General features: G+C 41.6%; 1 protein-coding gene across 1 annotated transcript in view; it reads right to left on the reverse strand.

The window, feature by feature from the left end:
* LOC148135264 (putative G protein-coupled receptor 139) overlaps positions 1-8,916 on the reverse strand; it is a 34,079-nt gene extending 25,163 nt beyond the window's left edge. The window contains exon 1 of the mRNA XM_087985091.1: positions 8,846-8,916. Within this exon, the coding sequence (XP_087841217.1) occupies positions 8,846-8,916 (71 nt within the window). The remainder of the gene's footprint in view (positions 1-8,845) is intronic.
* Positions 8,917-12,666: the final 3,750 nt, after the last annotated feature.

Consider the following 12,666-nt stretch of genomic DNA (forward strand, 5'->3'; position numbering starts at 1 on the left):
AGAGAGAGAGACAGCATTAACAATTTGACTGATGTAGATAGTAGTGGTTTGTGGAGTGAATATCTGGAGTCAGACTCTCAACTGGTACAATAGCAGCAGCAAGGAGAGTCGAGTAAATGAAAATTACAGTATTATGTTCACAAACGGTGTATGTAATTAATAACTGAAAAGTAAGACTTACCAGGGAAGCCACCGATAGCCAAGATTGGATAATAAATATATTGAATAATGGAAAGTACAACTGCAATCCGCCATGACAATGACAAATAATCGTAATATGTAGACAGAGCCCAAATATCCCAAGATAAATCCCTGTCCGCAGTTGGAACATTCCGGTATAATGTACTCAGATTCTGATCCATTGTTGGAACACTCCAGTATAATGCTGTAAGATTCTGATCTGTCCTTCCTCTCTCTCTGGAGCTGCTGATTCCCGCTCGTGTTTTAGTGGCTCTTACTCATTTTTTGGTATAACACTGTGAATGGAGAGCAGTTTTCATTAAAAGATGTAAACCCTCCACTGGGATAATTTGAATCCATAGAGGCTCTCATTAATCACAGTCACTGTACAAACAGTTTCAGTTAACCCCTTCCTTTCATCACTTTTCATGCCCTATTAAAAGGGAACATTTACTGACGGGGTATGGATGGAATGGATGAGAGTTTTTGAAGGATGGACAATAAATCTTTCAATGTTTTTAATCCTTCGTGCTTGTATGGGGGAATAGTGCCATGCCACTGCAGAGTGGTGCATTCTCCACCCTGTTTATACGAGACCAGCCACAGAAGGTGGCTGATTGGAAAGTTAATAGAGATGATAAATCACGGTAACAATATTCATGGCCTATTGACATCATGTAATGCTGCACCTATTGTGAAGTGCCCTCTTTTCAAATCGTATCGGAACATTTAGATATCATTTAGATCATTGGGTGGGCTTCTCCAGAACAGGGGGTAACAGTCTGTCACCATCTTTCTGAAAAAAAGCGACAGGGGAGACCATTCAGCCTTTCGTGCCTGATGCAGGAAGTCTTGAGCTTGTTATGCAATAGCTGTTGGCTCTAAAAGAGATATGCAGAAGAATTGTCCTGACATAAATATTCAAGTTCTAAATTTGTTAAGACCAATAATGAACGTTTTAGCGAAGCATTTCGAAAAACTACTTTGGAGAGATTATACGCTGAATAATGGGAAACCTTCAGAAACGAGATTACAAAGTCGAGCAGCAGTATATTACTGCTCAAGAGGAGGGCAATTTTGGCGATTGTGAGGTATTTTGGATGGCTAGAAGGAGTCACTCTGGTCAAGAAACAGAAAAAAAGCATATGATAGGTTTGGAGAGCAGTGATCACATGAAACCATTGAGGAGTACAATGACAGCAGGTTCATACGCAAGATAGAAATCGGGGGGGTGGGGGGGGCGGTGGGGGAAGCAAATGGGAACCAGAGAAAGCTTCAGTCAATAGGGTCAGGGAGAATCCAATGGGACTGTACAAATTCAGTAAGTGCAAGTGTGTAATTGGGGAGAGAACAACAAATCCACCTGTCTGTGGAAACACAGATGCTCGGTGAGATACTATATGATTATTTCATATCAATATTTGTTGTGCAGAAGCTTATGGAATCCAGATAAATTGTAGAAATAAATAGTGATATCTTGAGAAGTGTCTATTCTCGAGAAGAGGAAGAGTTACAGTATTAAAATGCACAAAGGCGGATACAGCCAGGTAACCTAATCAGTTGTAACCCTAAACCCCTTGGAATGGTAAGGAATTGATTGTTTTGGCATCTTAATGAGACATCTGCATCATGGATAGCCACAAATGCGGTGCCAGAAGATTGGAGGTTGGCGAATGTCGTACCATTATTTCGGAAAGGTGATAAGGAAATGCCAGGAAATAACACACCGGTGAACCTGACGTCAGTGAGGGCATGCTCTTGGAGTGTATTCTGAGCGACTGGAATTACTTGTATTTGGAAAACAAAGTGCTTAGGGGTAGTCATCAGGGCTTTGTGTTGGGAAATCGTGTGTCACTAAGTTCAGTGAAGATTTTAAGGAAATGATGAAGAAGTTGATGAAGGCACAGCAATGGATGGAGCTCAGTAAGGTGTTCGACAATTTCCCACATGATAGTCTGTTAGCAAAGTTGGATTATATGGAATCCATGGAGAACTGGAGTCATTAGCGCGAAGGTAAGAAACGAAGGTGATGGTGGAGGGTTGCTGACAATGAAGGTCAACACACCATTTATCATCATCATTGCTTTCTTTTCCTGCAATATTGCTTTCACTGACTGTTGATAAAGGATATCTCTATCGTTTTGAATGTTGCAGCTACCCACCTCGTTGGTCTATGTGCATTGCTCAGCGTGCCAAAGTCATTCCCATATTGATGTCTAGCTTAAGAGCATACTGTCCTGCATTGACCTCAGAGGTCTGCACTGAAGAAAATAATAAAAGAAGGATAAGTCGTTTCATAGCTCACCCTTTTCAAACATTCCTTTTACAAATGTCGCCTGCTGTTGTCTTTCTATCACCACAGTGCACAAAGTCCAAATCGCCCTTTGTCTGCCATGTAATTCGCGATTCACCCGACCTGTCTCAATCATTTTGGAGCTTTTTTTATTAATCTCCTCCTCATCTGTGCATAACCTGACATTGATTAGTTACACCCGTAGGCTTGGAAAAATTAGATTTGATCCCTAAACTCAACGTTTGACATGTGTCGAGACAGCTGGGGCCGAAGAAGCAAACCATGCGATACCACATAACTCTTCTGATCCAAAAACATATTGCTTTCTGTCAGCTCTCCCATTCTTAAAATATGCTAATATATTATGCCAATTCCATAATATTTGATTTTGCCCACTCAGCTTGGGTTTATTGATTTTTTTCTGCTAACCCAATGTGTTGAATCGATTGTTTTTCTAAAATGTATCTCCCAGTCAATTTCGCATATATGATTCCAATTCCATAAATATATCTTGGCTTTTACTCCCAATAGTTTCTCTAAAACTTTCTTTCCGAATTACATTCTTTTTTTCTCTCACCAGACTTAGATTTCGAGCATGACTGCAATGTTTTTGTTTGCTAGATTTCTGCCCAGGGAGTCCCAGGCAGGCGAGCTGGATTTGTTTCAGAAGGATCATGCAGAATTAATCTTTCTGCTTCGGCTTGAGACAGTAACTTGCAACTTTATGTCATGTACTTGGATTTGACAAGGCATACCATGACTTCGTCGTCCCCTAGCTTGGTGCATGGGTGATGCTGAAGAATTATTTGGTGGAGTGGATTCAGTAGCGTAAGGCTTCTAATAACTGTTTCAGTTTTTGGTGAAGCTTCTCTGGTCATCTGTATTTCGGTGCGCCAATGAGTGGCACTATGGGTCTGAAGCACCCCCCGCCACCCCCCGATTTGTGTAACTTCGGTAATTCGTAGAAAAGGGATGTGTTGTATCCACCAGGTTTCATTCTTGTACCGTCAGTCTTGTTCATTTCGCCTGCTTTGTGGAGATTCTGCAGTGCGCTGTGATCCAGTTTTTTTGCTGTGGAGTCAGATCCATTCCCACCTGTACTAAGGTGTCAGTGTCTGCGAGTACAGAGTTTGCCTTTTCAATGTACTGTGTTCTGTAAGAATGATGGACTCGTGCCCTTTTTGAGTCGGTAGGAATACAATATCATTACATTTTCTCAGTCCTTCCAGGTCTTTCCTTTCATGGTATTCAGGGCGTGTCCCTTTTTTCGTCCCGTTTAGTGCTGAAGCTGCTGTCTGTCTGATGACATGCTCAGTTTCTTCCATTGTCTTTTGAGTTGGATTCCAGTGCTATTCGAAGTTGTTTTTGTTCCCAACCCTGGAGTTGTCGTCCATCCCTCTGACTAAAAACTGCATCAGTCTCACAGGCAGGACACTAGTTGCCAGAATTCATCCTAGTGCGGGCTCAACAAATGTACTGGAATTCATGGTGATGAATGAGAATCCCAGCTTTTGTGACGTCTATTGAGTTGGGCATTTCCTGCGTACCTACTTGAGACAGGGAAATAGAGAGAATCCGAAAATAGGGTGATTCGTTGAGTGTTACACTTGGAGAATGGCACTGAGGTCCATAGAGACTACTAAACCCCCAGTCTCCGCCTTGGCCTATGATACCTCATCTCTCTGGAGCGGAAATTTCTGTTCACTGAGGATCTGGAGTAGCTGCAAAAGATGAAGGCAGAGGCAATTGGACACACATGGAGAGGGATATCACATGAAGAGATACCGAGTGACATCACCAGAGTTCAGGAACTTATCAGGATCAAACAATGGTCATGAAGGAGGTGGGTGCAATTGTACCAGTACTCATGTATGAATGATCTATTAGTGGTCAGACGATGGCCTAATGTTATTCATAATCCAGTGCAGCAAGCAATATCCATTTGATCGATTAATACCTTTCAGGACAGGAAATCTGTTATCAGAAGCTGTCTGGCATGTATATAATCCAGATCAAAAGCAATGCGTTTGAGTCTCAGCTGATCTCTGAAATGATCTAGCAAGCCACTCACTTCAAGGGCAGCTCGGGCAAGAAACACTGAACGGTGAGAAACATCTACATCGCACGCATCAAATAAACATAACCCTGCTGGACTAGTGTCCTTTGCCAATGCCATTCATATGTTTATGAAAAGGTATTTAAAAAATCAGAGAAGACGCAGAAACATTGTTCAGGTGAAAGAACCTTTCCAAATTCAAAGACGAAAAGTGAAGTATCGGAAAAGCATTGGAGATTTGGCCAAAGACAAAGTGAAAGGAACAGGAATGCACAGAGTTTGAACTAAAACTGTACATCACCTAATAGGTTAGTTAGAGGAAATTCTGAGAACACGTAAATTATATATTTTTTAGGAAAGGACAAATTACCTGAAATAAGTTAGATGGACAGACGTAATAGAAGAGTGATCAACCTGTAGAACATAAATATTCAATAGTATACAACAGTTCCGAGGCGCAGATTGTGTAATCCTGACAAAGGCATTACAAAAAAACCAATTGGCCTCAGATTATTCAGTTGAATCCGACTGCACTCCAGGTACAACTTGTCAAAAGCACCAGCAGGAGAATGGATTCTCGACTGTCGAGCAACATTTAGTTACTCATCATGGCATTAAACATGAATTATTAGAATTTGTAACAAATGCATTGTAATAGTTTTGGGAGACGTCAGTCTTTCTACATTCTGGGACAGTCACACTTGCAAGAGTGTTGTTCAAACTGGACTGTGGGGAATGCTTTTTGTCATATTTCTTTGAATACCAATTAGTGCAAGTCATTATGATCATAGCTCTCTCAGATCGATGAGGAGATGAAAGTGAGGACATGAGAGATATCACACTGAGCGATCCTCAGGGAAATTGTAATATGTTGCAATTCAAAGAGATTATGAATTTTTAAAATGACCAGTAGGCACAGCTGATAATCATATAAAAGCCGATTACATGAGTTTAAGTGGAGAACTAACCAAGCTAAACAGGGTAAACAGATTGAAACGTGCTGCTGGAAGTGAACAGTGGAAAACATTCGAAGAAACTGTAAAATATTCAACAGAAAGATAAAAATTTAGCAAGACATTCCCCGCTGTGCTTCACGTAGGATGGAAAGGATCTGATTTAATTAAGAATGCTTCGAAGACAAGAAAAAAACTAACAGTTCTGAAGAATCCAACATTTCGGAAATAGGAAAATATTTGTTAAAGCGATCCCAAGGAGTCTCCTAGGATTAGGAGAGCAGTGGGAATCGGAATCATTGTCAGAGCTGAATGAGAAGATAAGTATAGGGAGGGTTCAGGGTGATGGAGGTGTTCAGAATGTTGCAGAGTGGCAAGGCTCTGAAGAATATTACAGGGGCGGTATGTATTTCTGCAATTGGAGGCGTTTGCACTGATAGCGACGGAAGTATGCATTTTAATTTATGCATTCATGGTCTGTGGATGTAACTGGTTGGACCAGCATATATTGCCCACTGCTAATTTCACGGAGGTCGGTCAGAATCTGCCAGATTGCTGGGGGTCTGGGGTAACATGTGATCCACAGCAGGTAAGAATGCTGTATCCTTCACTAAAGGATATAAATGAACCAGCTGAGTCTCTGTTTTCCCAGAAAATTAACAGCTATTTTATTGTCCTCTGCCTAATGCCTTGTACAACCACAGCATGACATCCCAACTGCTATTCTCAATGCTCTGACAATGAAGGCAAGCGTCCAAAACACCTGCTTCAGCAGACTGTCTACCTGTAACACAACCTTCAAAGAACTGTGTCGTTGCATCCCTAGATCTCTCTGTTTGATAACACTGCCCAAACCACGAACATTAATTAAACAAGACCCGCCCTGGTTTGTACTCGCACAATGCAACGTCGTTGAGATCTCCATCTGCTATACCTGAACACTAGGTCAACTGTATTGTTGATCCCGTTGTACTCGTAGATATCCCACTTCACTGTCCACTTTACCACCAATTTCAATGTCACTCGTAAAATTGCTATACACGACTCCTGTTCTCTCATACAAATCGTTTATATAAACGATGCGCAACAGTGGACCCAGCACCAAACCTCACTGCTCACTGTTTCGCATCGGCCTGCACCTTGAACACAACCCACTATGAACACGCTTTGTCGACGACTGTCAATCAAGTTTTGAATTCAGTTGGTGAGCCCTTCCTGGCCTGTGTGATCTAAAATGATTCATACGTCAGGGGCGGGCAATCAACAAACAAATAACTATAGTCTCTAAAATTGTATGGCACATTGTATGGGGCGGCACGGTGGCACAGTGGTTAGCACTGCTGCCTTACAGCGCCAGAGACCCGGGTTCAATTCCCGCCTAAGGCGACTGACAGCATGGAGTTTCCACAATCTCCCGGTGTCTGCGTGGGTTTCCTCCGGGTGCTCCGGTTTCCTCCCACAGTCCAAAGATGTGCAGGTTAGGTGAATTGGTCATGCTAAATTGTCCTTAGTGTTAGGTAAGGGGTAAATGTAGGGGTATGGGTGGTTTGCGCTTCGGCGGGTGGACTTGTTGGGCCGAAGGGCTGTTTCCACACTTTAAAGTAATCTAATCTAAGTAATTGTTATGGGGAATATTGCGCGAACCAGCTCGGTCACTTTTGACTTAAGGCGGAGTTAGTTCAGTGTTTCCGTGATAGTTGGTTAGTACAGTATGGAATCAATGAGGGAACAATCTGTCCGAGATCTGGTCCTACGTAATGAGGCAGGAATAATTAATGACCTGTTTGTTTGAAATCCTCTTGGAAGCAGTGATCATAGATTTTTCTTCAATTTAGAGTACAAGTGGAGTGTGTGAAGATAAATTCCAATGCCATGGTCCTGTGCTTAAAAACAGGAGACTACAATAGAATGAGCGAGGACTTGACACAAATAGACTGAAAGCAAATATTTTAATGTGAATATGTTGACCAGCTGCGCAGGACATTCAGAGCATGTTTTTCAAGATGCTCAGCAAAAACAAAATAGCATATTCAAGCGAAAAGAAACGACTGTAAGAAAAGGGGGTAATATGCAATGTTTATCTGAGTAAACAAGGGAGCCTAACAATTGAAAGAGAAGCGATACAAAGGTTCCAAAAACAGCAGTGATCGAGAAGATTGGGAAAACATCAAAGGTCAACAGAAAGCCGCCAAAAGCACTACAAAGAATAGTGTGGTAGAACATGAAATAAACTACCACAGAAGAAAAGCAGTTCTAGTTCAGACAGCAAAATGTTGTATAATTATTCACAAAACAAAAGAATGGCAGAAGTATACGTTAGTTATTTAGATGATGAGGAGGAACATTTAGTTATGGAACACGATAAAACAGGTGAGGCATTTAGTAATGGAACATGATCAAACGACTGAGGCATTGAACAGGTATTTGTGATCGGTCTTCAGAGTGGAGGACACTCAAAACATGCCAGTGATCGATAAAGAGACGAATGTAGGTAAGGAGAGCGCTGCTTGGAAAGCTGCTGCTTCCAAACGAAACTGCTGAAATATACCCGGTTTTGTGTGAATTTCAACTTTGTCCACACCAGTCGAACTCCGGCACCCTCAGAGTTTGACAGGAGTAACAGTCGAAAGGATTATTACTTGAATGGTAAAATGTTGCAGCACTGTGCAGAGGGATCTGGGTGTACTTATGCATGAGTCAGAAAATGCTGGTCTGAAGGTGAAACAACTAATTAGGAAGGCAAATTAAATGTTGTCCTTCATTGGTTGAAGGGATGGAGTTTAAGAGCAGAGTGTTTTATTTTGCAACTGTGCAATGTGCTGCCAAAGCCTGGATTACCGTGTGTTGTTTTGGTCTCTTCACTTGAGGAAGGATGTATTGACACAGGAGGGGTGCACAGGGTGTTCACAAGTTCGATTTCTAAATTGAGAGAATTGGCTTATAAGGAGATACAATGTGTATTTTAGGACTTTATTCATTGGAATTCAAACCAATCGGGGAGATCTCGGGAGAAAAATGAAACTATAAATGGAGTAGAGATGATAGACGTGGAAAGGATATTTCCATTGGCAGGTGAAGCTAGGAGAAGAGGGCATGACCAAAAGATTAGAAAGAGCAGCATTCGGACTGAGTTGAGAAGAAACCTTCACACCAAAATCGCTTTTAATCCGTGGAATTCCTACTGCAGTGAAGCCGTTCACATTGCTCCAGTAAACGTTTTAAAGCTAAGGTTGACAAACTCTTGACAAGAAAAATTAATGACAGGGTAAGGTGTGCGCGCTGATAGTTTGTTCTGAGTCCAGGAATAAATAAGCCCTGACCTTATTGAATGGTGGAGCAGGCTTGAAGGGCCAGAGGACCTACCTCTGCTCGTAGTTGTTATGTTCTTTTCTTCTGCCATGCAGAACCTTGCCAAAGGCCTTGCTAAAGTCCATTTAGACAAGGTGTACTGCTTTACCTTGGTATACACTTCTCTACCTCCTCAAAAACCAGTCAGGTTTGTCAGAAACTACTTTATACGCAAGAAATCCCTTGCTTACTATTGCTCATTACTCCTTGCCCTTCCAAATGCATGATAATCTATTCTCTCAGAATCTACTCCAACAACTGATGCACCACATCCATCAGTCTCATTGGTCTTTCGTGCCTGTTGATGATACAAATATATGAGCGAGAGGCTGTCAATTTCCTCCTGAGCATCTCATGAAGTGCTGTTGTATGTCTTCTCATGTCCCCAGGTTTCGTAAACCTTTTAGCATTTCAAGACTTCCAGCACATCTTATTTTATAACGTGAACACTTTCCAAGATATCACAATTTATTCTCCGTGATTCCTGAGCTTCCTATCATTCTCAATAGGACGTCCTACAGCAAAGTATTTGTTTCAGATCTCTGCCATCAACAGTGGATACACATCGACAGCCCCATTGAACTTCAAGGGGCCTTAGTCTCTCCCTAGCTAAGATTTATTCCTTACTGAAATTGTTCAAAATGTTTCTGAACTTCAAACATCCCCAAACCGAGAGTCCTCCCCCACACCTCTATCAATTCTGTCATTAATGGTCACTCCAAAATGTAAAATCCAAACAGGTTTAAAAATATTTCCCTTTAATAAAATCATGTGAATCCCATTGTTTCTAAGTGTACAATTATTATTTATTGTCATAGTCTATCTATTACACTTTAGCTTTTCCCAACTTAATGTCAGAGGCTAGCACCGTTTGGTTTCATACAGACTGCACAAGGTGTTTTGAGAATTTTTATGTAAAAGGCAGCTTACGGTCAGCAGGTAATAGAGAATGTAAACAAGATGTTGTAATTTATTACAATGGGAATGGATTGCAAACACAGGGAGGACTTGCTAAAATTATACAAGTAACGAATCAAATGAAGCATAGAATAATATGAACAGTACTACTGTCCTAGAGAAATAAATTCTGGCTTTGCAGGCAGGGCAGAGAAAGATCGGTTGATTTTGGGGCTAGACGGATATTCTAATCATAAGAGGTTGTGTCAGTTCAGCTTGAACACACTGGAATTTAGAAGAATGAAAAAGAATTTCAATACAAATCCAAGATTCTCAGTGCATTTGCCATGGTAGAGACTGTGAGGTTAGAAAATAGAACAGCACAGCACAGCAAATGCTCTTCGGCACTCCATGGCAGTGATGACCATGATGTTTTTATAAACTAATACCATCTGCCGGCACATGGCTCATATCTCTTTAATCTCTGCCTGTTCGTATTTCTGTTTAAACCCCACTAAAACACTTTTCCTCTTCTACATGATCCTGGGCAACTTCCACCCTCTATGCAACAAAAAAAAAACCTTGTTTTGTTCATCTCATTTAAAATTGTCATTTTCACCTGAGACTAAGGCGCCCTAGCATTTGATATTTCCACGTTGGAAAAGAGATTCAGACCATCCAGACTATTCATGCCTCTCCCAATGCCATCTATCTGGACCAGGTCGTCTTTGAGCTTCCAACACTCTAGAAAAACAATCCAACTGTTTCCAACCTCTCCTTATAGTCAACATTTTTGCATACAGGCAAAACGTCTTCTTCTACTTGTCACATTGTCATCCAGGCAACATTCTGGTAAACCTCTTTTGCACCTTCTCCAAAGCCTCCGCATCCTTTTAATCGTGTGGCGATGAGAACTACACATAGCATTCCAAACTGAGCCGACTGAAGCTTTATTCAGTTACAGCATGACATATAAACGTCTGCAATTAATGCTGCGATCGAGGGAGGCAAACATGCCGTACACCTTCTTTACCATCACATCATGCTGTGTTGTTATTTTCAGGAAGCTATGGAAATGCAACCAAGATCCATCTGTATAGCACAGTCGGTTGTTTATAGTGTATTTTACTCTACCATTTTACTTCCATAATGCTTCACCTTATACTTGTCACAATGAAATGCAATTTTTTTCATTTCTCCAAACAGTGTTCCAGCTGATCGACTTACTGCTACAGTCTTTTACATCCTTCCTCATTATCCACAATTACATAGAACATAGAGCATAGAAGAATACAGCGCAGTACAGGCCCTTCGGCCCTCGATGTTGCGCCGATCCAAGCCCACCTAACCTACACTAGCCCACTATCCTCCATATGCCTATCCAATGCCCGCTTAAACGCCCATAATGAGGGAGAGTCCACCACTGCTACTAGCAGGGCATTCCATGAACTCACGACTCGCTGAGTAAAGAACCTACCCCTAACATCTGTCCTATACCTAGCCCCCCTCCCCCCCTTAATTTAAAGCTATGCCCCCTTGTAACAGCTGACTCCATACGTGGAAAAAGATTCTCACTGTCAACCCTATCTAAACCCCTAATTCTCCCAGATATCCCAATAACTAAATGTCTTTCCACATATCGTCTGTAAAATTACTAATCAGAGTGCTGACGTTTTCCTCTTAATCACTGATATAAATTACAGAGATTGCAGCACTGATTCTTGCACAACATCTCTGGCCACAGACCTGTAAACAGAAATAAACCGTCCACATACCTGTGACTGCTGTGACAAAGAAAGTTTTCTATCCAACTTACCAATCACCGCGGATTCCATAGATTGTGATTTGAGTTTGCAGACCAACCTGCCATTGTCAAGTGGTTTAGTAAAGTTAGTGTAGAGAATCTCCACAGCTTTACGCTGAAGAATTATTTTTACCACATCGTTTTGTTTTACTTTGTGTGAGAATCTGTGACCAGAGAAAAATCAAATCTCAACAAGCTCCTCCTCACTCAATAAGGAGGTGAGGATTAATTTAGTCTCTCTGTGGGTATTGAAGCTGTGGATTACTTAAATGCAGAGGGCTGTCGAGGCTAGGTCATTAAGTATAATTCCGACAGCGATTATCAGACTTTGGATAGTCTGGGAAAGAAGGGTTAACTCGAAAGCCTCGATGTGAATGCTGGGAGTGTTTCAGTGATAGTGCGTGTTTGAGGGTTAGTTGAGATTATAGAGTTACAGAAGTCTTAAAGGGGTTGAGGTTCTTACAAGGTTAAAAGCAGTTAACAGCTGTCAGAGAATCTCAGAGAATCGCGCAAGGAAGGGTTTTACAGTTTGGAGCAACTTGCAGAGTTGGGGTGCCAAGATGAGATTTCAGAGGTAACGACAGCTGTAAGCCTGTGGATCGTTACAATGGCCAAATTGAGCAGGGTGTGGAAACATTCAGTGGAGTCGAGAATGTGGTAGATTTAACAGCAGTTGTGGAGTCTGGAGAATATTACACGAATGGGAATTATGGCATGGACTGGAGAATATTACAGGGATATGGAGGATGGGGTGGACTGGAAAATGTTACAGGTTTAGGGAGTATGGACTGCTCCTCGGATGGGATACATAGTCCATATATATTTCAGTAAGAACTTTGATAAAGTTCCATATGGCGGGCTGCTCTGGAAGAATAGATTACATGGAATTCAGAGGGAGCTGACAAATTGGATACACAACTGGCTTGATGGTAGGAAGCAGAGGGGAATAGTGGAAGGATGCTTGTTGGACTGGGTGCTTGTGAATAGTGCGGTTCCTCAGGAAATGGTGCTGTTTTTTTTTCTCAAAGACTTCAATGACAATGTTCAGGCATGATGAGGAAGTTTGTAGATCACACTAAAAATGGCAGTATCATGGGCAGTGAGAAAGTTTATGAGAAATTATGACAGGTGGGGA

Source organism: Chiloscyllium plagiosum, unplaced genomic scaffold (assembly GCF_037043375.1).
Source record: "Chiloscyllium plagiosum isolate Xiang-an unplaced genomic scaffold, Cpla_swu_hap1 HiC_scaffold_50, whole genome shotgun sequence".
Lineage (NCBI taxonomy): Eukaryota > Metazoa > Chordata > Chondrichthyes > Orectolobiformes > Hemiscylliidae > Chiloscyllium > Chiloscyllium plagiosum.